The sequence below is a fragment of the Papio anubis genome, chromosome 11 (genome assembly GCF_008728515.1).
Source record: "Papio anubis isolate 15944 chromosome 11, Panubis1.0, whole genome shotgun sequence".
NCBI lineage: Eukaryota > Metazoa > Chordata > Mammalia > Primates > Cercopithecidae > Papio > Papio anubis.
In genome coordinates this window covers 5,904,952-5,929,344 of record NC_044986.1, presented here as the reverse complement: position 1 = coordinate 5,929,344, position 24,393 = coordinate 5,904,952, and the positions used below count along the sequence as shown (strand labels likewise).

Sequence of the window (24,393 nt, the reverse complement as noted above, 5' to 3'; positions counted from 1 at the left end):
CGGGCCTGCCCCTGCCTGTGTTTGTAAATGCAACTCTTTTGGAACAAGGCCGTGCCTGTGTACTTACTTACCGCCTGAGGCTATTTTCCTGACACTATAACTGGCGAGTTGAGTAGTGGCAGCATCGAGTAATTGTGATAGAGACCTGTATGGTCCACAAAACCTAAAATGTTTACCGTCTGGCCTTTCACAAAAAAAGCTTGTTGACCCCTGATCTAGACAGAGTGAAAACTGAGATAAGAGGGGTACTGCCTGAGAGAAGGCTGCGAGGAGGCGGTTACCCGCCCTTGCACAAAGAAGTTCGTTGCGTTCAGGTGTAGGTCAGGCCTGGGCAGGTGCAGGGGCTGGGTGGGGGGCATGGGCATGTGAGTAGGTGAGAGGGCTGTATTCACTGCCATCCAGCAGGACCAAGCCACCAGGTCAGCTATGGCCTTCTTGGACCCCAAGAAGCAGGATTGCTGCTGTAGACAGCCCATTAGCTCCACTTTCGGTGTTTGCCCTTATGGGACATTTTGTCCTGGGTGCTGCAGAGGGTGTGACCCTAGGTCTGCAGTGAGCTCCTGCAGTGTATCTGTTTTATGCACAGCTCTATTCTCAGGGCCTGGAGCACAGTAAGTGTGCAAAAACCTGTGTTTGCTGAGCAGGTGCACTGAGTGACTCTCCCTGTCTCCACCAGGCCTTCTTTACAGACCGGTACCTGCAGGAGCACCCTGAGGCCCATGAAAAGATCGAGAAGCTCAAGGATCTGATTGCCTGGCAGGTAAGGTGTCCAGCGAGAGCCGTGCATGGCTGGAGGGAAGGAAAGCTAGGAGGGTCTAGGCTCAGCACACACACCAGCCGGCATGGAGGTCCCTGGGCTGCAGTCATGATGCACATGACTGTGATTGTCCCTGGGTGAACCCACCCACTGCTGTCATGATCAGCTCGGCTCCTGGGCTGCAGTCAGGAATTTGAACACCCAGAAAATCATCTCTTGCAAAGGAACAAGGTCTCTTTCCTCCCCTTGGTCATTTCTGCCAGCTGCTGGAAAACTCTTTCTCTGTCTGTATTGATAGAACATTGAGGTGAGCTCAGTGCCATGAAGCCTTGAGCTCTAGCCTATGCCAGGAAAGGCGCTCGGGCCAGTGCAGTCCCTGTGAAACGCACGTAGGTCAGAAGCTGCGGTGCACCCTCTCCCTGTTCGTGCACCTCTGGCAGTGGTGCGTGTCCTCATTTGTGTTTTCCCAGCTGAAGTTGTGCATGTTATTTCACTGTTCTGCTCATGCTCCTGAAGCCTCTGGAGCCTTTCGCAGAGGGCCATCATCTTGAAAGGGCAGACTCTGGGTGCCTCGGGTTCAGTGTCAGAACCTAGCAGATGTGTCTGTGCTTCTCAGAGCCTTCCTGAGCCTGAAGTGTAGGGGTCATCAAGAGCCTGTCCTTACAAGCGCTTGGCCGGCACCTGCCTGCTCTGCTGCTTTAGGCCACTGCCACTTTAGGCCTCCCTTTCTCATGTGGGAGGCGAGGAGGCTGCTGTCCCCGAGGTCTCGCCACACTGTGTAAAGGGAGTTGAGGGAGGCGGAGGCAAAGGCCTGCATGGGTTTGGACTGGGTGTCATAGCTCAGGCCACTTTGCTAAGCTGGGGTCCTAGGCTCCCAGTCGAGGCCCAGAGATGCTGTGCAGTTGATCTGTACTCAGTCCAGAACAGGGCAAGATACAAAATTCACCAGGCGTGGTGGCGCATGCCTGTAATCCCAGCTACTTGGGAGGCTGAGGCAGGAGAATCGATTGAACCCGGGAGGCAGAGGTTGCAGTGAGCCGAGATCATGCCGCTGCACTCCAGCCTGAGTGACAAGAGCAAAACCGTCAAAAACAAACAAACAAAAAAGAACAAGGCAAGGCTGTTCCTCTTATGAGACTTCACTGTGAGCAGGTTTGTTTGTTTGTTTGTTTGTTTTTTCTGGAGATGAAGTCTCGCTCTGTTGCCCAGGCTGGAGTGCAGTGGCGTGATCTCAGGTCACTGCAACCTCCTCCTCTGGGGTTCAAGTGATTCTCCTGCCTTAGCCTTCCTAGTAGCTGGGACTACAGGTGTGTGCCACCATGCCCAGCTCATTTTTTTTGTATTTGTAGTGAAGATGGGGTTTTGCCATGTTGGCCAGGCTGGTCTTGAACTCCTGACCTCAGGTGATCCGCCTGCCTTGGCCTCCCTAAGTGCTGGGATTACAGGCATGAGCCACTGCACCAGGCCACTGTGAGCATTTTTATTCTGGCATCCCAGCGGGGCCTCTTCTTAGTGGTTTCTCTGCTGTCAGCACATTGGCCAATGAGACATCTCAGAGTGGAGCAAGGCTGAGCTTTGGTTGTGAGCCAAGATACGAGTCCTTTTAAATTTGTGTTTAGATGTATAGGACGGGTTGGATTTTTATAATTCTAAGTACTTATATTGTTATACAAACATAATATATGTTTTATATATATGTTATAAATAATTGTGATAAAATGTAAATAACATAAAATTTCCCATCTCAAACATTTTTAAGTGTCCAGTTCAGAGGCAGTAAGTACATTCACATTGTTGTTGTACAACCAGCACCACCACCGTCCATCTCCAAAGCCTTGTCGTCTTGCAAAGCTCCAACTCTGTACCCATTGAACAACTTCCCCATTCCTCCCTCCACCCAGCTCCTGGTCACCACCATTCTACTTTGTGTCTCTATGAATTTGCCTACTCTAGATACCTTATATGAGTGGAATTGTGTAACACTGGTCCTTATTTGTCTGGCTTGTTTCTCTTAGCAGAATGTCTTCCAGGTTCATCCATGTTGTAGCGTGTGTTGGAACTTCATTCCTTTTTAAGGCTGAGTAATACTCCATTATAGTGCTGGACCACAATGTGTTTCTCCACGGATCTGTCGAGGAACAACATGTGGGTTGTTTCTACCTTTTGGCTGGTGTGAACAATGCTGCTGTGAATGTGGGTGTACAAATACCTGCTCAAGTCCCTGCTTTCAATACTCCCATAGTTTGGGGTATACACCCAAATTTAGACTTGCTGGCTCATGTGGTATTCTGTGTTTATTTTTTGTGAAACTGCCAAACTCTTCTACAGTCGCAGCACCATTTGACATTCCCATCAGCAGTAATGCATGATTCCAACTTCTTTGCACCCCCAACAAGACTTGTTATTTTGTCTTTTTTTTTTTTTTTTTGAGATGGAGTCTCGCTCTGTCACCAGGATGGAGTGCAGTGGCGTGATCTTGGCTCACTGCAACCTCCGCCTCCCAGGTTCAAGCGATTCTCCTGCCTCAGCCTCCCGAGTAGCTGAGACTATAGGCGTGCACCATCATGCTCAACTAATTTTTGTATTTTCAGTAGAGTAGAGTAGACAATGTTGGCCAGGATGGTCTCGATTTCTTGCTCTCATCCGCCGGCCTCAGCCTCCCAAAGTGCTGGGATTACAGGTGTGAGCCAGCGCTCCTGGCCTGTTTGTCTTTTAAATAATAGCTGTTTTAATGAGTGAGAAGTTTTATTTATATGTATATATAAACAAAAATTAAGAGGGAAGAAATCAGACTGTCACAAATCTGTCTGCATTTGAAATCTGCATTTGGAATTATGGTTTTGAAAGTCCTCAGAGTTTGACTGAAAGGGACATTGTTGGCCAACTGTGGCTTCTTTGCATGGAATGTAAGCCTCATGTAGACAGTGTCCCTCTGTCACTAAAAAAGTAGGAGTTTAAAATTGTGAATGCTTCCATTTCAGATGTTGTAGATTTTGTACTAAAGGGTACGAAATTCAAAATTCCTCTGCAGGCTATAAAACTATTGCTATACAAAAACTAGTTTGGTCTGCAAAAGTTCTATTGATTTTTTTTTTTCCTGTAAGCTTTTACAGCAAATTGGATTTTAAGAGTTTCAAGTCCTACAGAGGAAAGTAATTTGTTCCCCAGAGAGCAGCTTTATGTCAGCACCGTGTCATCATTCCTAATAACTGTATTAAAGGATGAATGTTAAAGCAGGTCACAGGAAAGTTAAAAGAATCAGTTTTCTAGTAACTTCGTTATATCAAAGAGTGGTGAAAAATGCATATTGCAAACATCACCTGTGATTTTGCATTCATTTGCAAATGTTTGGAAAACCCATGTCTTGGTATTGGCAGCTGAGTCATATGTTCATTAAAAATAAGAAGTTTGAGTTTATCAGAATGCTTTGTTCTCTTTTTGTGTATTAGTTCATCTGGTTTGGTTTTTTCCTGAAACTCTGTCAGGGCAGAGTGAGGCTTTTCTCCTGGGAGCCCCAGGACTCATGTGCAGAGTTTTCATCACCGATGTATAATAAGCACAGCTCCAATGCCTACAGTGGTTTGTGAAGGTTGGTTACTAAGTCCCAGACAGCTCCTCCTCAGCCCTGCTTGCTAACTCGGAAACAGAGGATGGGCTGACCTGCTCCTCGCTGGGTGGAGGTTGCAGTCAGGGTGCACGCTGCGAGGTGCCTCCTCTAGGTTCGCAGCTGGCACCAGGTCATGAGTCCCTTTCTCAAAGGCACAGTTCCATCTTTCCCCATACACAGCTGTCATTGTGGAGCATCCCTGCCGAGTATCCAAAGATAAATCCATACAGTCCCATATTAAACTACTGTGATGTGTACATATTTCTCTTTTGAAAAGTACAAAGATGAAAGGCTGAACTCAGCCATCATCCCCAGCTGATGACAAGCATGACTGTTGTGTCCAGGGGTGGTGCTCCTGGAGCACTGAGCAAGGCTTCCAAATGTTCTGCGCTGCTTTCAGGGCATGAATCTGCGCAGGGGACAGACAGGAGCAGACTTCAAATACGGCCCATCAGGAGGGCGCCTTTATAGCGCAGGCAGCAAGCTCGCTTTGATCAACTAGAGGTGTAACTTAGGGAACGTGCTCTCCCAGCTCTGGGCTCTGAGAAGCTCTTTACAAATGCAGATTCCTGGGATCTGCCTACAGCAAATCAGGGCTCTGGAAGTGGGGTTCAGGAATCTGCCCGAGACACTCTGATGCTTAGCCAGAGTGGAACCCACTGAACTACAGGGTCTCCAGAGACCATTTAAGACCCTAGGTCTATCTGTATGTTAAGTGCCTTGTGCGTTGGAATGTGTTTACTCAGGGCATCCTCTTACCTTCTTCCATTTAGAATCACACCTGCAGTTCAGCCCCAAGTAGACATAAAACGGGACCAGGTCTGTCCTCTAAGAAGGTTATTTCCCATCAGTGTCAGGAACTGTTGAGAGTCATGAATTCTCACACCTTCTAAATTTCACCTGTCAAATTGCAGTTCGAGCAGCACCAGTGACCTAAAGCAAATGGTCTTAACTGTCATCTAGCAAGAACCTTCTTTGCCAGAAAGAATCTGACCAATTAAGAGTTTTATCACACCACCATCAACACCAACAATAGCAAAACTCAGAAACTAGGTTACATTTTATAGTCTGAGAAAGGCCCACCCTAAATCAGAAATGCTTTTAGTATCTAGGGTGCCTGTGCTTTCACCTTGCCACAGCGCCTCCACACATCCCTGCCTTTGCATCCAGAGAGAGACACAACACATTCGACATCCCGCCAAAAGTTGTCCCAGTCTGCCTGCGTCATCCCCCAAGGCGGAACTCAGGAGGCAGAAGGCTGACAGTGAGCATTTTCTACTGCTGGCCCTGAGTAAACTGCGGCTAGCCCCGGGGAAGCTGCCATCTGCACAAGTAATTCATAGGGAATATTAAAACAACCCATGTCTTTTGAAATCTCTCCTGCATGCTGTCGTTTCGGTGATAACTGGCCAGAAAGGCCTGACGTGTGCCTAGCGTTTGGGCCCAGCTGTCAACAAAACAAACTTTTGTGTCGGTGCAACCTCAAAGCAGGCTAGGAGGGCTGTGAGTGAGGAGAGCACTGCTACTCCCTCCTTTCCTGGAGCATCAAGAGAGGCAACAGCTGCGTGCTATAAATGGTAACCAAATACATTTGATGCGTTGATTCATCTTGATAAGATTTCTTGAATTTGCTCACATGAAATTCAATTGTGTACTTATTATCGTTCATACTAATAAATCTGCTCATTTAGATTGGTGTTCTGTCCTATTAGGAAAATCTGTTTTTAATCAGTATTTTGATTTAATTATAAATTATTGAGAGGAAGCCTCTTAGCTTGATTACATGGAAGAATGTCTAACTGAGTCCGAGCCCTGGCGGGAAGCGGAGACCAGGGACGTAAAGGAAGACTTTTGCTTCTCCCGCCCCCAACAGCAGCAACTCTGGTGGGTCTCTGCAGCTGGGAGAATGAAAATGTCTCTCTTAGAACGTTTTTAAAGGTCAGCTTCATCTCCACTCTCGGATGTGAAGTGTTGGCATGGATATTTTGTGACAGCAGTGTCGGCAGAGAAGCGATTATTTTTAGTTTTAAAGAAGAATAAATTTGGTTTTCCCTTCCAAAAAAGGAATATTTTTCAGGACTATAGATCACATGTAATTACCTTTTGGAATAGGGTTCTCGTAACGGCAATATTCTTAGCTAAAGAATGTTTGCACTCTGACATGACCCTTTGCTAACAGAACAAGTTACATCTAAACAAATTCGAGGTGCAGCTCTTCCCAAACTCAACTGAAAAGCACAGATTAAGTCTATTCTGGGCCGGGCGCGGTGGCTCAAGCCTGTAATCCCAGCACTTTGGGAGGCCGAGACGGGCGGATCACGAGGTCAGAAGATCGAGACCATCCTGGCTAACACGGTGAAACCCCATCTCTACTAAAAAATACCAAAAAACTAGCCGGGCGAGGTGGCGGGCGCCTGTAGTCCCAGCTACTTGGGAGGCTGAGGCAGGAGAATGGCATGAACCCGGGAGGCGGAGCTTGCAGTGAGCCGAGATTGCGCCAGGGCACTCCAGCCTGGGAGACAGAGCGAGACTCCGTCTCAAAAAAAAAAAAAAAAAGTCTATTCTGGGAAATTGATTGAGTAGCCATGGTGTAGGGCGCACCACACTGGACACAGTCAATTCAGAACACGAATGGTTTTCATGTAACCATTCTGGTCTTTGGTGGTAATATGCCTGCTGGTGAATTGAATCCACTGGTTTGATTTGGAAACCAAAGCAGATCATTTTGCCAGTTCCCCTTTCCCCAGGTGTGCGTGGCTCTTCCTAGATCATTATCCAAGAAATAAGGAATGTCAACCTCTGTATTTTCCAGATTCCTTTTCTGGCCGAAGGGATCAGAATCCATGGAGACAAAGTCACGGAGGCACTGAGGCCGTTCCACGAGAGGATGGAGGCCTGTTTCAAACAGCTGAAGGAAAAAGTGGAGAAAGAGTATGGCGTCCGAATCATGGTAAGAGGGTCGTATGGGTAGTACTGCAGGAGAGTGGGTGTCTGGGCATCCCACTGTTGAACTAGGACAAGCTCCCAGGGCAGAGGAACTCACATGTGCACATGGTTCCTGCTTAGGAAGTGGGATGTGAGGGAGCTCAGCCCCCTTGGGCAGTCTGTCTACCAGCAGCTCCGCAACCTCTTTTCAATAACCGGAAATGCCAGGGCGAATAAACATTCATGAATTTCCTTGATAGCCAAATGCCCCCTCACCTGCTGTGAACACGGTCCAACCTTATTGTTGTAGAGCAATGGAGAAATCTCACAGCGCCCAGGCAACTCAGCTGGTTGACAGCGCACACCTACAGTCATATAATACACACAAAGGGTTCGGTCATCCACAGGGCAACAGCACTCATCATGGCCCGTGACAGAGGTGGCCCAGCCCAAAGTTGATGTCGGAGGATCATGGCCATCAGGGGAGAAGTGATGGATGTCTGGAGTGTGAAATTATTAGCAAAGATTTACCTGTTGTAGGAAGGGGTAATTGATCTAGACCAAGGAGGATAAGCCAGATGTGGTCAGGGGAGGAGATCAGGAAGACACTGCCTGGAGAAAGGAACTTCCTCAACAAAGGCTGAGAGGCAGGCGTTTGAATGGCAGGCCAGGGGCCAGTGCAGACACAGGCATGCTTTGGGCAGAAAAGAAAATTCAGAGTAGACATGGAAAGGCATCCAACCTCCAAGAACGAGGGATGCCAGGCTGGGGCAGGAGGCTCTGCTTGGGATAAAGGGCAGAACTGAGCTTCGGCGATGAGTTTATGGAAGGTTTCTGAGGAGAGGCTGGCATCAGGAGCAGGGTGGAGAGCAGCTTGTAGAGTTTTAATGATGCAAAAGCCTTACAGTTCAAGTCTTACAGCCCACTTGAGACCGTCCCCAGGAGCCATGCCTTAGCAGATGTGGTGGCAAAGCCAGGCACCGTGAGTCAGAGTGCTGCCCTGCTCTGCAGCTCAGAGTGCCGCTCCCATCTTTCCTCAGCCTCTGGGAGCTTTGCGGGGCCTACACTGTCTGCCCAGGCACAGCAAAGGGTCCCCACTCCCCACTGTTCAGGGATGGGGGCAGTGTGGCACGGAGAAGCAGGAAGCTCTCTTCTGTCTACTGGAATTCCATGCCTGCTGGCACTGAGGGGGTGTGCACAGGGCTTCAACTCCCCTGCAAAAGGAAGGTGAGCTGTGGGAAGTCGCACTACTTCTCCCAGATGACATACAGCACTTTCCTCTGCTCCTTGAAGACCAGGTATCGAGTGGGGTGTGCCATTTTGGCTTTTTTCTTGGCCCAGGGCGGCCTGTCCACCAGTCCCTGAAGTTCTCAGCTGCTCTCTGTTGAACCCTCTTTTCTTTCACACCTTGATCTCAATAAGCAAACTGCTTCCCACATGCCAGGGACCTTCCTAAGTGCTATATAGATACTCAGTTACTTAATCTCCTCATACTCTGTGAAGCAGGCACTGCAGTTATCCCCATTTTACAGTCAAGGAAATGGGGACATGGGAAGGTAACTAGTTACACCCTAGCACATGGCAGACCCATAGTTCAAGCCCCATCCATGTACCTCCCGGGTCTGTGCTTTTAGCCCCTACTCCAGGGGCTAACATTTGGCACCACAGAGCTTCTCTGCCTCTTTCCCACATGGTAGGAAATGCACATGAGACCTGGACAACACCTGAGAGAAGGTAATTTGGCTGTGATCACACTGCATGCCCTCCCAGTCTCCCCGCCTCTGCCGGGCATGACTGAACCTTGGTGCCTCTAAGCCTAGGGCCTGGTGTCCATCAGATGAGACGTCCCAGGCCCAGCAGGGCTTGAACCCAACAAAGCCAACATAACACAACTGCTGCTCTGAGGTTGCAAACTCAGCAAGTGGGGGTCTGGAACTGCCAGCCCCGCATGAGCTGCTGCAGGTGAACAGACATGGCAATCAAGGCACTCTCCTTCAAGGCTGGGCTGGAGGACCCTTTGTGCAAGTCAGGATGCTAGAGTAGTGCTTGATAGCTTCAGAGCCTGCAACTCATTACAATCAGAGCTGAGTGGCAAGAAGCGTTTCGGAGTGCGTCACGGCACATCTCTTTCAAAGTTGATGCCTGTATTAATTCTTTCTAAGAAACAAACACTTGTGAAATCTTGACATTTTCTTCCTAAGTGAAAAACTTCCTCTTTTCTCAGTCTTTTAATGTATATTTCAAAATCACAGAAAGCTGTCTGGCTCACCAGACATCCTGCACATCCCTTTCTCTGCCACGGTTCATGAGTTCTGAGTGTGCTTGCTTTGGGCACAGGTGGAGAAAGCAAGGGCAGGAAGGTAGGGTGCCATGTGGATTGGGGTGCCATGTGGATTGCGGTGCCGTGTGGGTTGGGGTGCCATGTGGATTGTGGTGCCGTGTGGATTGGGGTGCCATGTGGATTGCAGTGCCGTGTGGAATGGGGTACCGTGTGGATTGCGGTGCCGTGTGGATTGGGGTGCCATGTGGATTGTGGTGCCGTGTGAACTGCGGTGCCGTGTGGAATGGGGTACCGTGTAGATTGCGGTGCCGTGTAGATTGGGGTGCTGTGTGGATTGGGGTGCCGTGTGGATTGGAGTGCCGTGTGGATTGCGGTGCCGTGTGGATTGGGGTGCCGTGTGGATTGGGGTGCCGTGTGGATTGCGGTGCCGTGTGGATTGCGGTGCCGTGTGGATTGGGGTGCCGTGTGGATTGCAGTGCTGTGTGGATGTGGATTGCAGTGCCGTGTGGAATGGGGTACCGTGTGGATTGCGGTGCTGTGTGGATTGGGGTGCCATGTGGATTGCGGTGCCGTGTGAACTGCGGTGCCGTGTGGAATGGGGTACCGTGTGGATTGGGGTGCCGTGTGGATTGGGGTGCCGTGTGGAATGGGGTACCGTGTAGATTGCGGTGCCATGTAGATTGGGGTGCTGTGTGGATTGGGGTGCCGTGTGGATTGGGGTGCCGTGTGGATTGCGGTGCCGTGTGGATTGGGGTGCTGTGTGTCCTTGGCTGGAGCTTATTTCCAGCACATCGTGAGACAGCACCGTCTCCAGCAAACTCCCCACCCTTCTCTGTAGCGCCAGCTGGGGCGCCCCTCCTACGGGTGGGAGGCTTTTGCAGAATGAAGGTTGCATTTTCCACCCTGGGATACTTTGTTCTCTGGGCCCACCTTGCAGAGTCCTGCTCCATCCTTCGACCCCAACAGCAGGCTCTGCAAGCAACCTTTGAGCAGGCAAGGGGACTGGCAGGTCCCCCTGTCCTTCCCTGAGAAATGTGGCAATAAAAAGCAGTCTGGGGTGTGCCTTTCCTGTCTTACCTACTTTGGAAACTTGCAAGCATCTCAGAGCACTTTGAAAAGCCATCTAGTATCACCCTGTTTGCAAAAAGATGGATTTTAAAATTTAAAAATAATCCCATAGAAAGGAGGTAAACCATTTTGTCAATGTTTCTGAGCCAGCTTAAGCCATTGAAAGAGAAGATGTGGACGCCCTCTGACTTCTCGATACCCAGGCCCCTCTGCCACTCTGCCTTGGCTTTCATCTTTCCAGTCCTGGGGCTCCAAGGAGCTGCCATTCCCTGGATGACAGCTCTGCAGCTCAGCTTCTCCTGACCTTTAGGGAGCGAGGCGTGCAGGGCCCTGGGGATGAGCCCATGAGCATCTTCCACGTTCAACATTGAGCCCCGTGCCCTCACCGGCCCACAGCACCACATTCGACATTGAGCCACGTGCCCTCACTGGCCCACAGCGCCAGGTTTGGCATTGGCCCCCGCGCCCTCACTGGCCCACAGCGTGCAGGAGGCATGTGTGTTGGCCTTCAGGCTTGTGAAAAAGAGCTTTAGGTTTCTTACCAAATCTTCATCTACCTCTTCAAGTCTGATTAGGAGCAGGGTAATTGACCCTGGTTCTGCACTCTCTACTCCCGTCCACCTCATCACTCCAAACACCATGGAGAGCCATAACCCCAACATGCCACCATCCCCCTGTTACCTCCCCACCTACTGTCACAACACCCACTGGCCACCCAGACCCGTGAGAGACCCAGCAGTCACCCTTCCTCCCTCAAGTTAGTTCTAGCCGCGGTATCCCTTGGTAGTGCTGGGGTTCACCCCACCATCTTTGCCATCACAGTTGGCCCCTGACCTGGCCCCCAGCTTCCAGGATTTCTCCTCTCGCCTTCCCTCCACAGCTGCCAGGGGGACCCATCCCAGTAGTTCTCTTAACTGGGATCTGTGGGACCCCGGGGTTCCTCAGAGGCTGCTGGGAGGGGTGTTGACTGGGAAGCCTCAGCAGGAGCATTAAGCTTCACCTGTTCCATGTGCTGGAGTTCCATGGGGAAGAGAAGCAGTGTGGCATGGCCTACAAGAACAGCCAGGGACCAGGGTTCTGTTTCAGACGCAGAGCTGATGGTGCAGCTGTGTCCTTCAGTCTTGTGGCCTCTGAGGGCCGGCCAAGATTCTAACACCACACTTGCACCCTCCCTGCTGGGCCTGCCCATCTCCTGCCCGCGCCCCCAGCCCCTCCTCCCCAGCCTGCCCTCCGCAAGGGACAATGTGTCACCCTCTGTGGGATTTCAGGCTGTAACTGGCATTTGTATAGCATCTGGAAAGGGACATTCCAGATCACGATGAAGTGTGCCTGCTTCTCCCCCTTCCGTGTACGGCACTGGTCCCTGTGATGAAGTTCAGCCAACCCCCTCAACCCAGCCCATTCCCATCCAAGATTCTGGGCAGTAAACGCCTGTGGCTGGCTCGAGGTGGGACGTTACAACTCAGCTGGGAGGGAGACAGCGATGTAAAACTCAGGGTCGTTAGGCAGGGCCGGGGGTCGCTCTGGTCAGAGAACTGGAGGGAGTGAGTGCTTAGGCTGTGAAGACGGCAGCAGCCATCAGGGTAGTGAGCCCTGTGGGTGTCCCTGGCATCATTTCATTTAGTCCTAACGCTGGCCCTCTGGGCGGGAAGGACTGTTCCCTGTGTGCTCAGGAGGAAGCTGAGGCTCGGAGCGGCTCCGGGTTTTATGGAGGGTCACACCGTCAGTGCCAGGGCCACAATTCTAGCCTAGTTCCAATATCCCCAACTCCTACCCACCAGCCCTGCTTTCAGTCAGTGTCTGGCCCTGGAGTCACACCTGCCAGGACTGGGTGAGACTCTGATTGCATCAGATGGAACAAAAGTAAAGCCCTGAGGTCTTGATTTCTAGAGGCTCTGCTCAATCAAGAAGGAATTATGAGGCAGACCGCCCAGTAGAATCCATGGTTGCACCCAGGGAGTGCCCTGCAAATATGGGACCCCGAGAGTACCCTCTGTCCTTCCTTGGCGAGAGTCATCCTCCTGCCAGCCCTCTTCCTTCATTCCTTGAAATCCATACTCACACATCTCAGCCAAGACCTGAGGTCACCTTCTGAGATTAAGTATAGGGTAAGGTTTTCACAATTGGGGATAATCCCCAAGGAACCATTTCCCTTTTAGTTTCTTCTAAAGGCAGAGTAATTACAATGGACATCTCCATGGAGCTATCCCCTGGCACCATCATTGGTGCCTGGTCAGTCCAAGACTGACCAGCTCCTCTCTGCTGCCAAATCCCAGATGCACGTCACTCAGAGCCAGTGGTCAGCAAACTGTGGCCCCCGGCCTGGTTGTGTAAATAAAGTTTTGTTGGCAGGCGGGCCATGCTCATTCATTTCTGTATTGTCTGTGGCTGCTTTTGTGCTGTCGTGGCGGCGTGTGGTAGTTTCCACAGAGACCATATGCCCTGCAAACCTAAAATGCGTACCTGGTCCTTTGCAGCAGGGGGCCCCAGCCCTCAGGCAATGGACTGGTACCAGTCTGTGGCCTGTTAGGAACTGGGCCCACAGCTGGAGGTGCGCGGCGGGTGAGGGAACATTACTGTTTGAGTTCTGCCACCTGTCAGATCAGCGGCGGCATTAGATTCTTGTGGGAGTATGAACCCCATTGTGAACTGTGCATGTGAGGGTTCTGGGTTGCACACTCCTTATGAGAATCTAATGCCTGATGATCTGAGGTGGAACAGTTTCATCCTGAAACTACCCCCTGCCAGTCTGTGGAAAAACTCTGTTTTCCATGAAACCGGTTCCCGGTGCCAAAAAAGTTGGGGACCACTGCTTTACAGAAAATGTGCAGAAAATGGGGGCCAATTTGTGCCCTTTTACGATTTTGAAGTTTTTATTATTGAAGAGATAGTTTACACATCAAATGCTGTTTTATTTGGGATCACATATTTAAGAAAGGCCCACTTTTCAGATGGTGAAGTGGTGTTATATGAATATTACCTGTAATCTACCGCTTCTGGCCTCAGAGGGCTGGAACCATGGTCTACAGCAGGTCTTCGGTAGGTGATTGGCTGAATGAGATGGGCGGGGTGGGGCTGCAGCGTGGGGAAGTCAACGCCACACAGAGAGGAAGTGCCCTACAGAAATTTAGTTTCCACATCCTCAGGTTAAAGGAAAGTCCTTGTGCAGCAGCTGCAGTCCCAGATGTGCCAACATCTGGCTTGGGGTGCAGGTACACTAGAATTTTCTAGCTAATTGGATGTTGACACATGCTATATTTCAAGGATACTTGTTTCAGTAGTATGTCAAGAAGAAGATGGAAAAGTCCGTCTAGAGATCTTTTTTTTTTTTTTTTTTTTGGCACAATGCATCACTAGTTCACTACCTAGCACGTGGGAGAAGCTTTAGCAACTTCAGCGGTGGTTTCATCTACTCCACGGCATCAGTCACTTGCAGAAAGGAAACATACTTTTAATTAGGCAGCAGGAGCATCTTATTTTTGTCTACAGGAGGTCAGTCATTATGGATTCATGCATTTTGATGGCCTGTATAGTCTATCAACATGCAGAGATATACAAAATTCATCTAAAGATCGAAAGACTCTTTAATCACTCGCTAGGTGTTACTCTACATTAAACTTTCTGGTCGGCACATTCTCCTGTGGCTTTGGAATGTATTGACACATTGCGGTCTTTGAAGAAAACTGCATTGAGTATTAAAAGGCTAAGAAGGTTCCTTCCGATGCTTTCACAGTATTGGGTTAGGTTTTAAAATACTCCAAAATAATCATTGTTTTTGTCTTCCACTCAGAACAAGAACAGGTACTGTTTACAGAAGTCTAAACGATGATGGTCTCGATTCCACACTGCTAAGATCACTTTGTCTCAGGAGTCTGACCATGGCAGGCACAGGCATCAAACAAGTCTCTTTCTCTCTCTCTCTTTCTCGCTCTCAGCCCTCAAGTCTGGACGATAGAAGAGGCAGCCGCCCCCGGTCCATGGTGCGGTCCTTCACGATGCCTTCCTCATCCCGGCCGCTGTCTGTGGCCTCTGTCTCTTCCCTCTCATCGGACAGCACCCCTTCCAGGCCAGGCTCCGACGGGTGAGTCAAGCTCACAGCAGGGCTGGGCTGAGCAGCGAGGGCCTGGGGGATCTGGAAGGAGCCACCCAGGGCTCTGGGTTTATTTTCTTACAACTGAGGATTTTGTGTCCATCAAAATTATCTTTGAAACTGGGACCCTCCGAGACTTTCTGACCATAGTGCCCAATATCACTTTGAGGTCTTGTGAGTTGTTGAGAAAAACATCCTCTCTTTGGGTACCACTTTGGGTCAGGTTTTCATCTAATTTAGAACGTCCAGTGAGTGTTCAGTCCTCTTCAGCACGGCTTTGAACAGGCTTGTCCAACCCACGGCCCACAGCCCACATGCAGCCCAGGATGGCTTTGAATGTGGCCCAACACCAATCCATAAACTCCCTTAAAACAGTATGAGATTGTTTTTGTGGCTTCTTTTTTATATATATATAGCTCATCAGCTATTGTTAGTGTTAGTGTATTTCATGTGTGGCCCAAGACAATTCTTCTAAAGTGACTCAGGGAAGCCAAAAGATTGGACACCCCTGGGAAGAAGCAAGGTACATTCCCTGCTGGCCAAGCACTTTGTACTTTTCATCTCCTGTTCACCTCCAGGGCCATGCCCAGGCAGGAGCTGGTGTGGTCTGAGCATGACACAACCTGCACTGTCTACCCGTGACACCATTCTGCCAAGCCAACTGTCACAGAGTCAGGCTTTCATGATGGATGGCTGGGCCACCTTCTTTTTTATTTTCCTCCCTTCCTCATGTTTTTGGAGAGCAAATTTTTTGTTTTTGTTTCTGGTGAGGTTTATTACCTTTTAAAGGGAAATGGTGTTTAAGTGAGTGCTTCTGAGAATGACCATCTGTCCCTACTTTTTAGGACAACTCTGGAAAATAAAAGGCATATTATCCTTTTTAAAAATTTTGTTTTTGAGGCAGACCCTCACTCTGCCACCCAGGCTGGTGTGCAGTGATGGAATCACAGCTCATTGCAGCCTCCACTTCCCAAGCTCAAGCGATCATAACCATTTTAAAGTGAACAGTTCGGTGGGATTCAGTAGGTTCACATTGCTGTGCAGCCATCACCACCGTCCACCTCCAGAACTCTTTAATCTTGCCAGACTGAAATCTGTACCCACTGAACAATTCCCCACCTTTTACCTCCCATACCGATTAAACACTAACTTCGCATTCTCCTTTCCCCGCACCCCTGACACCCTGACAATGTCTACTTTCTTTTTTTTTTTTTTTTTTGAGAGGAGTCCCCCTCTCCAGGCTGAGTGCACTGGCACAATCTCGGCTCACAGCGACCTCCGCCTCCCAGGTTCAAGCAATTATTTTGCCTCAGCCTCCCAAGTAGCCTGGGACTACAGGCACCTGCCACCACGCCTGGCTAATTCTTTGTATTTTTAGTAGAGACAGGGTTTCACCGTGTTAGCCGGGATGGTCTCGATCTCCCGACCTCGTAATCTGCCCACCTCGGCCTCCCAAAGTGCTGGGATTACAGTTGTGAGTCACCACACCCGGCCAGTGTCCACTTTCTATCACTATGATTTTGACTATTCTAAGTACCCATGGGCCACCTTCTTTCTACAAGGCCACTTCCGAGATGCATTTTTGTTCTTGAGTACCCAATAGTTAACATTTATTGAGCTCTTGCATTAATGTGGCTCTTGCATTAGCTCAGATTATTGCAAAGAAAACTGCAACATTGGTATTTTTTTGTATTTTTGAGTGGCAAGCATGTAAAGTTTGTTCTTCTACAAAAAGAAAAAAATATTGCATGCAATTTCAACAACACAGAAGAACCTCTAATTGTTTTACTGCCGATTTGCACAGTTTGTGTGTCCAATCCCATTTGGTTTACAATCCATCACCCCATCAAACCCGCTGGCATCTGGCCCCTTCAACACACAGACACAAACTTCCAGAGAGCCCCAAGGGTCGGCTCAACTCTGACTGCCCTTTGTTGCCAACGACTGATGTGCCCGATGGATAATTGCAAACTATCCCCACATTTTTTCTTAACAGTAATTTTTATCAGCATCTGATATTTATAAGGCCTAGTCCATATGGAAATTCTCAATTTAGAGGTATTTAAATCATGTGTGCTTGTCACTTACAGCAAGATTGCTAAAGAAATTTAATTCAACTTCTCCCCGAGAAAATCCCCAAGCTAGTTAGGGAAAGGTTTTTATATTTCTAGGAACATAGGGGTTAGGGTGGAAATTGATGGGGAGGTTTTAGATAGAAGAGCAGTGAATTGCACATGTGAACTCGGGCTGCCAGCTCTTCCCCAGAAGGCATTTGTTTAACCTTTAACTGGAAGGCATCTTTATTACAGTCCAGATTTGTGTTCATTCTTGGGGTTACCACCCTTTGCTAGCTAACTAATGTGGAGAAAATGAGGCTTTGGTCTCAAATGTCACAGGTTATGTGCAGAATAAAGTTCATCCTGTAGGCAGTTGCTTCTCATAATGTGAAAATTTAGAACTCCACCTGCCTTTCTCTGGGTTCTTTGTATAAGCATGAGGATTTCACAACCGGGGTCTTCTCCCTGAGCTAAACAGCATCTACTAATCCTTTTCTTACCTACATTATCTCAAGTTCTGCTAAACCTAGAATAAAATCATGAAATGTTTGGTTGTTGCTTATAATAGATACAATATTTCACACCTAATGGTTATGGATGTATCATAGATCCAGTGCGAAAAGTCCAGATGTCCCAAAATGCCTTAATGATCTAAGTCAATACTGGTATATTTTATCAGTCATTTTTTATTTTTTAAGCATTTTATTATAGAAAAATTTCAAAGCTGAGTCCAGTGGCTCATGGCTAAAATCCCAGCACTTTGGGAGGCTGAGGCAGGTGGATTGCTTGAGCTCTGGAGTTGAAGACCAGCCTGGGCAATGTAACAAAACCCCATCTCTACAAAAAATACAAAAATTAGCTGGGTGTGGTGGTGCATGCCTGTAGTCTCAGCTACTTGGGAGGCTGAGGTGGGAGGATCACCTGAGCCTGGGGAGGTTGAGGCTGTAGTGAGCCGTGATTGCACCCCTGCATTTCAGCCTGGGCAACAGAGTGAGACTGTCTCAGAAAAAAAGAAAAATTTCCGATATATACAAAGTGGGCTGAATAGTGTAATGGGGCCCCCATGCCCCACAGCCAGTCTTGACAATTATCAGGTTTTAACTAATCTTTTTTTTTCAGTCTGTATCAATCATATTTTCCAGCAGATCTCAAATATCATATCATTTTATCTATAGCTATTTCAATATGAATTTCTAAAAGGTATGGACTCTTTTAAAACCATAACTAGGTTATATTATATAAACTATAGTAATATAGTTTATTTCACACCAAAAATATTGACAGGAATTCCATATTATTATAATAATATATTAGTGTTAATTTTCCATTGTCATGTCTTTTTTTTAGTTTGTTTAAAGCAAAATCCAAATAAGGTCCCCACCTTGCACCTCGCACTTGGTGGATATTATCTCTTTAGGTCTCTTTCAGTCCCCTTTTCTCATCTCTGGAGTTCCATGGGAAAGAGAAGCAGTATGGCATGGCCTACAAGAACAGCCAGGGACCAGGGACCAGGGTTCTGTTTCAGACGCAGAGCTGATGGTGCAGCTGTGTCCTTCAATCTTGTGGCCTCTGAGGGCCGGCCAAGATTCTAACACCACACTTGCACCCTCCCTGCTGGGCCTGCCCATCTCCTGCCCGCGCCCCCAGCCCCTCCTCCCCAGCCTGCCCTCCGCAAGGGACAATGTGTCACCCTCTGTGGGATTTCAGGCTGTAACTGGCATTTGTATAGCATCTGGAAAGGGACATTCCAGATCACAATGAAGTGTGCCTGCTTCTCCCCCTTCCTTGTACAGCACTGGTCCCTGTGATTAAGTTCAGCCAACCCCCTCAACCCAGCCCATTCCCATCCAAGATTCTGGGCAGTAAATGCCTGTGGCTGGCTCAAGGTGGGACGTAATTTATTTGTGGGAAATCCTAGGTTGCATATCCTGTCATGGTCCCCACCATCAGGACTTTGCTGATAGCACGCCCTATCGCATTGTTTAATTCGTGTCTCGATTCTCCATATTCCCTGCATATTGGTAGTTGAATCTAGCGATTTGATCAGATTCAGATTTGATTTAGGGATGACTTCATAGGTACTTGTATGTTCTTCCATTCAGAGGCACATCATATCCTGTTATCTGTCTTATGGAGACGTTAACAGCTATTGATGAAGTGCTTAGATTTAATACCATTACTGTTTACATAGTGTATGTTCCTGCAGCACATCCTACTGCACAGCCACATTAGATGGGAGAAGCAAAGAGTAGGTGGTGCTCCTTGCTCTGGGCAGTCTGCATCTTCAGCGGATTTAAGCGCAGTTTTGCGAATGATCCTTCCCTTCCTGGTTCAGTTGACTCCCCACTATGGGACACACAACCTGGAAATCAACAGTGAGCACATCAGTGGGGAGCAAGATTGTTGCAATGGCCGTCCAGTGAGCAAATCAATGGAGAGCAATATTGTTGCAATGGCCGTCCAGTGAGCACATCAGTGGGGAGCAAGATTGTTGCAATGGCGTCAGTGAGCACTCAGTGGGGAGCAAGATTGTTGCAATGGCCGTCCAGTGAGCACATCAGTGGGGAGCAAGATTGTTGCAGTGGCCGTCCAGTGAGCACATCAGTGGGGAGCAAGATTGTTGCAGTGGCCGTCCAGTGAGCACATCAGTGGGGAGCAAGATTGTTGCAATGGCTGTCTTTTGTTTTTTTTTTTTTTTTTTTTTGAGACAGGATCTGACTCTGTCACTCAGGCTCTGCAATGGCACAATCTCGGTTCACTGCAATTTCTGCCTCCCAGGCTTAAGCCATCCTACCACCTCAGCCTCCTGAGTAGGTGGGGCTATAGGTGCACACCCCCATGGCTGGCTAACTTTTGTATGTTTTGTAGAGACAGGATCTTGCTGTGTTGGTCAGGCTGGTCTCGAACTCCTGAGCTCAAATGATCCGCCCGCCTCAGCCTCCCCAAGTGCTGGGATTACAGGCGTGAGCCACCGCGTCCAGCCTTGCAATGGCCTTCTTAATGAGAACAGTGGCTTTCTTCCAAGTGTCCCATTCAGAAATACATGTAAGAGAAACTAGAACTAGGATGAAAATATGACTGGCTGGCTAAATTTTCTTCTCTTGAAATCATGCTCCCCTTGAAAAAGCCAATTTCTTCTCCAGGCAGTCAAGGAAGTCAGGTTTGGAAGTTGCTGTGAGGACTCAGAGCTCCAAAGAGCAGGCTATAATTTGAAAATGTAAGATCCTAGTAACAGCCCTGCCTCCCATGTGAGTTATGCTATACGGTTTTTCAGGCGGGCCCATGCCTTCATCCGTTCAACCGCCTCTCCTGACTCCTCTTCACAGCAGGAGCTTCTAGGGATGAGACTCTAGTCTTAGAATTGGATCAATTTCTTCCACCTCCTGATAAGACTTCTAGGACCAGAAACAGGATGGACATGCCAATCTTGTGTTGGAGTGACAAATCACAATCGTGTGTGGATGTGCGTGCACACTAACCTTTTGGTACATGCCTTAGAAACTAGCCTAAGATTCATTTACTCCATGGCGTAACCACGAATGTGTTTTTACAGCAACTGTGGGGTAGGCAGAAGGGTGGTGGTGTCTTCATACCCTTTTATAAGTGAAACAGCTGCCAGAGGTTGTGAGGACATCAAGAGTCACCCACAAGTGGCAGAGCTAGAATGCAGGTCTTCTGTCTCCAGCTCAGTTGCCAGCTGGAAACCTCAGGGCATCTCCAAGCACCTGTGAGCTGGCCCTGGCTTGCTTCTGACCGAGCCATGCAAAGTGCTTTCACCTGGAAACAACCGTCTATCTGTAATCATAGAGCCTTGGTCAGGATTAAGGTAGCAGACGTTTCTTTGCATTGATGTCCATTTTTCCCCATTAAAAAATACACAGAATATTTCTATATAAATCTCTAAAAGACAAGGGTTCCCCTTTTGAAATATACCCTAAATACCATCCTCCCATCGTAAATGAACAATTCCTTAATGTCATCATCAAATATCCGGTCAGACTTCACATTTGCCGTATCGTGCTAAGTGTTCTATCTTTTTCACAGTTTTCCGTGTTGGGATTGAAACACAGTCCTTGCATCTGGTGACTGTGTATCTGAAGTCGCCCTTGGCCTCCCTTTTAAATCATTGCTTTCCTTGTAAATGTCTTCGATGGATTGTGAGTGACTTTACACGTGTCTGTGGGGTGGAAAGCAATTGCTCTCCTATTAAGACATCATTGACCTTTCCTTTAGGTTTGCTCTGGAGCCTCTCCTGCCAAAGAAAATGCACTCCAGGTCCCAGGACAAGCTGGACAAGGATGACCTGGAGAAGGAGAAGAAGGACAAGAAGAAGGAAAAAAGGAACAGCAAACATCAAGAGATATTTGAGAAAGAATTTAAACCCACCGACATTTCCCTGCAGCAGTCGGAGGCTGTGATCCTTTCGGAAACGGTAACCTGACAGGGTATCTTCCCTCGCTCTGTGGTAGCTTCAGGGACCTACCTTTGCCCCACCTGTAGCCAACAGGGCTGACAGTGGGCTCTGACTGCGCTTGTTGTAAATTAGCAACTCAAAAACCTGGGGTCCTCCTCCCCTAACCTCGAATGTCCCAAGGCAGTAGGACAGCCGAGCCGCAGAGCTGGGCTTAGCATTCGTGCAGCTTCCACAGGGCCTGGGGCAGGGCCGCTCTGCTGCTAGGCTCTGCCGCTCTGGCTCTGTTGGACTTGTTTCCTACCCATGTCCTAACATCCCAGAAGATGAGCAGGAGTCCTTTTGTGGTCAGGAAACAGTCCTGCGTGTCAGATACTGCCTTCTCCTCGCCCCTTGTTGACTGGAACTCTAAGCTAGTTATAGCCCAAGTGTGAAAATCAGCGGAACTAGAATCCAAAGACCTCTTCCCACCAGGCCCCAGCAGCTGCACCTGCTCCTGGGGTACCTGCTCTGTCTCATCTGCTCTACCTTTCTGTCTCCTGGCCGTCTTTCACAAGGACTTACAGGGACTTCACGTGGCCCGTGCTGCTGAACCGACCTTAAAAACAGGTCCTAGTGAGTCTCGTTCGTTCCACAGTTGTGAGCGTGTGAGGTGGTGAAACCGAGGAGTCGGCTCGCATCCTGGGGCTGGGCCTGAGAGCTGATCCTCCCAGAAGTACACCACATTGGGAGTCTGTGTTCATCTGTTTTGTGTTACTGTCAAGGAATAACTGAGCCTGCGTCATTCATGAAGAAAAGAGGTTGATCTGGCTCATGGTTCTGCAGACTGTATGAGCATGGCACTAGCATCTGCTTGGCTTCTGGTGAGGCCTCAGGAGGCTTTTATTCTTGGCTGAAGGCAGGGGAGGGGAGCAGACATGTCACATGGTGAGAAAGAGAGTATGGGCAGGGGGTCGTGTTCCAGGCTTTTTTAAATAACTAGGTCTCACGTGAACTGATAGAATGAGAACCCACTCATTACCCCTATTACTGCAAGGACAGCACCAAGCCCTTCATGAGAGGTCAGCTCCCATGACCCAGACACCTCCCACTGGCCGCATCCCCAACATTTCAACATGAGATTTGGAGGAGACAAGCTGTATCAGAGTGTGAGTGCAAAGATGAGGCACAGCCCACTTCCAGAGCGAACTTGATTCTGAAAGTGCTAGCTGTAGTTGGAAACAAAAATAAAGAAGGGGTTCTCGTGGGCTGTCAGTTTCAAAGGCGAAGTCAGGATTGGAGTTGCCCTCCCTGGAAATGGATGGGCGTTTGCTTGTCTCAGTCCTGGGCAGCCAGTGGGCTATGATTAGAGGGTTAGACGTACTGCACTGCTTGTTTATAACTTAAAACCCAGAAAGTTGGTTTTATCTATACTTCATGCCACTCAGAAAGCAGTCACATGCTACCTGGCTATCTAGAGGTGGAAGGCAAACCCCCCAGCCATGACTTGACGTCCAGCAGGCCAGCGCTGCTCTGCGGCCTGTGGCTGCAGCGGGGCTGGAGAATTCCCGTGAGGGTGGCCGAGATGTCAGGCCTCGGGGGGCACTGGCTGGAGGCTGGCCCGAAGCACCCAGACGCTCAGCCTCCAGCAGATTGAGGGGGTCCTGACCACACAGCGTGCTCTGTCTGCTATTCTCGGAAGTTGGGATGCCCACCACCCCAGAGGTTGGCTGAAGTCTCCTTCTCTCAAGCCCCAGGTAGATTTCTCAAGTCTCAAAACATCGTAGCTGGGTAGGGGAATGAACAGAAGCCTTTTTGAATATTACTTAGTGCCAGACACTATGCAAGTCTTTCATACATTTTAATTTAAGCTCCGTTTTAAGATGCTAAATTGGAGGCCTCAGAGAAGTTGTGCCAAGTGGCAGGATTGATCACAGCTGACTTGTGTGAAAAGTCCAAAGACACAAGCACACACATGACAGGCACAGAGCCGGCACAGTGCATTTTCTGTCCCTGCCTGTGGTGACCCAAGCATCCTTCTAGGATCCTTGCAAACAGCAGGGCTAGGGGCAGCACCACAAGGGCTGCTTCCCCACGGTTGGCCGTAGCACCCTCAGCAAATCCGCAGGAACTCAGCAAGGTCAGAGCACAGAACATTGGTGGGGCTTCTCAGCATCTGGCCCAGTGTCAGCTTCAGCCTTCCAGCACCAGGAGGCGGGGCATCCGAACCTCCCACTGGGGACAGGCTTCCTATTCTTGGTCCAGCCCAGCGACCTGTCTGTCTACACAGAGGCCACCTCCTCCAGGGGACGGGTGCCGGCAAGGTCTGTGAGGACAGTCAGACACCTGAAGTTTCCCAGCAGGCGACTGTGAAACAGCCATGCGGCAGGGGAGGTGGGGAGGAGGTTCACAGGAGCAGAAGTAGCAACCCATTCCCTGGGGACAACACCAGGCACCCTCCCCACCCCCCCCCACCCCCGCTTACCCCTCCTGTAGTGTCCTCCTTGCCCTTCCCCCATGCTGGCCTCCCCTGCACCCCAGCTTCTGCCAAGATTTTCCCTCCTCACCCCTGGGGCTGGGTTTGGTTTCCTACTTGATTTGCATCATCAACAATTTCCTGACCTTTAGCTGAGCCTCTCCAGCCAGAGCCTCCAGGCTGCAATTTGCATCGCAGCAGGCCAGCCTCCTCACGCTCTCTGAATCAGAATGTGCCCGCCCTGGGATGCGGGGAAGCCAGGAGAAGCACCTTAGCAGATCCCAAATCTCTCTTGCCAGCACATTCGCCTTCAGAGGGCCCAGCACTTCACCCAGCCTTTCCCGACTTCCCACGGCAGTTCTGCTGCCTGGAACAAGGCCATTTCTTCAGAGGAGGTGCAGCTCCTGGGCACTTGGCTTCCCTGACAGCATAGTATAGTTCTGGAAATAGACCTATTGGCCTGGCTCTGTCACTCATTTGCCAGAAGGCCTGAATCTTCCTCCCAAGCCTGGTTCCCATTTCCTCCTTCCAGCCTCGGTAACCTCCAGACTGGCCCTGGCTCGGCTGACTCCTCCTGGGGCAGACATTGAAGCCTACCTGCTCAGTTGCTCACCCAAACCAGCACAGCCCATCCGCCAGGCCCCCAGACCTAGCACCAAGCCGGAGCTGCCCACTCACCTGCCTGCCCTTCCTTGGGGGAGAACCTTGACCCCTCCTTTTTGGCTGGGTTAATAAGTTTTCT

General features: G+C 49.3%; 1 protein-coding gene across 4 annotated transcripts in view; it reads left to right on the top strand.

The window, feature by feature from the left end:
• DOCK1 (dedicator of cytokinesis 1) overlaps positions 1-24,393 on the top strand; it is a 542,700-nt gene that overhangs the window by 508,339 nt on the left and 9,968 nt on the right. For all 4 annotated transcript variants that reach the window (XM_017944437.3, XM_017944438.2, XM_017944436.3 and 1 more), the window contains exons 46-49: positions 677-760; positions 7,177-7,314; positions 14,574-14,719; positions 21,019-21,217. In XM_017944437.3, coding sequence (XP_017799926.1) covers positions 677-760; positions 7,177-7,314; positions 14,574-14,719; positions 21,019-21,217 — 567 coding nt within the window. The remainder of the gene's footprint in view (positions 1-676; positions 761-7,176; positions 7,315-14,573; positions 14,720-21,018; positions 21,218-24,393) is intronic.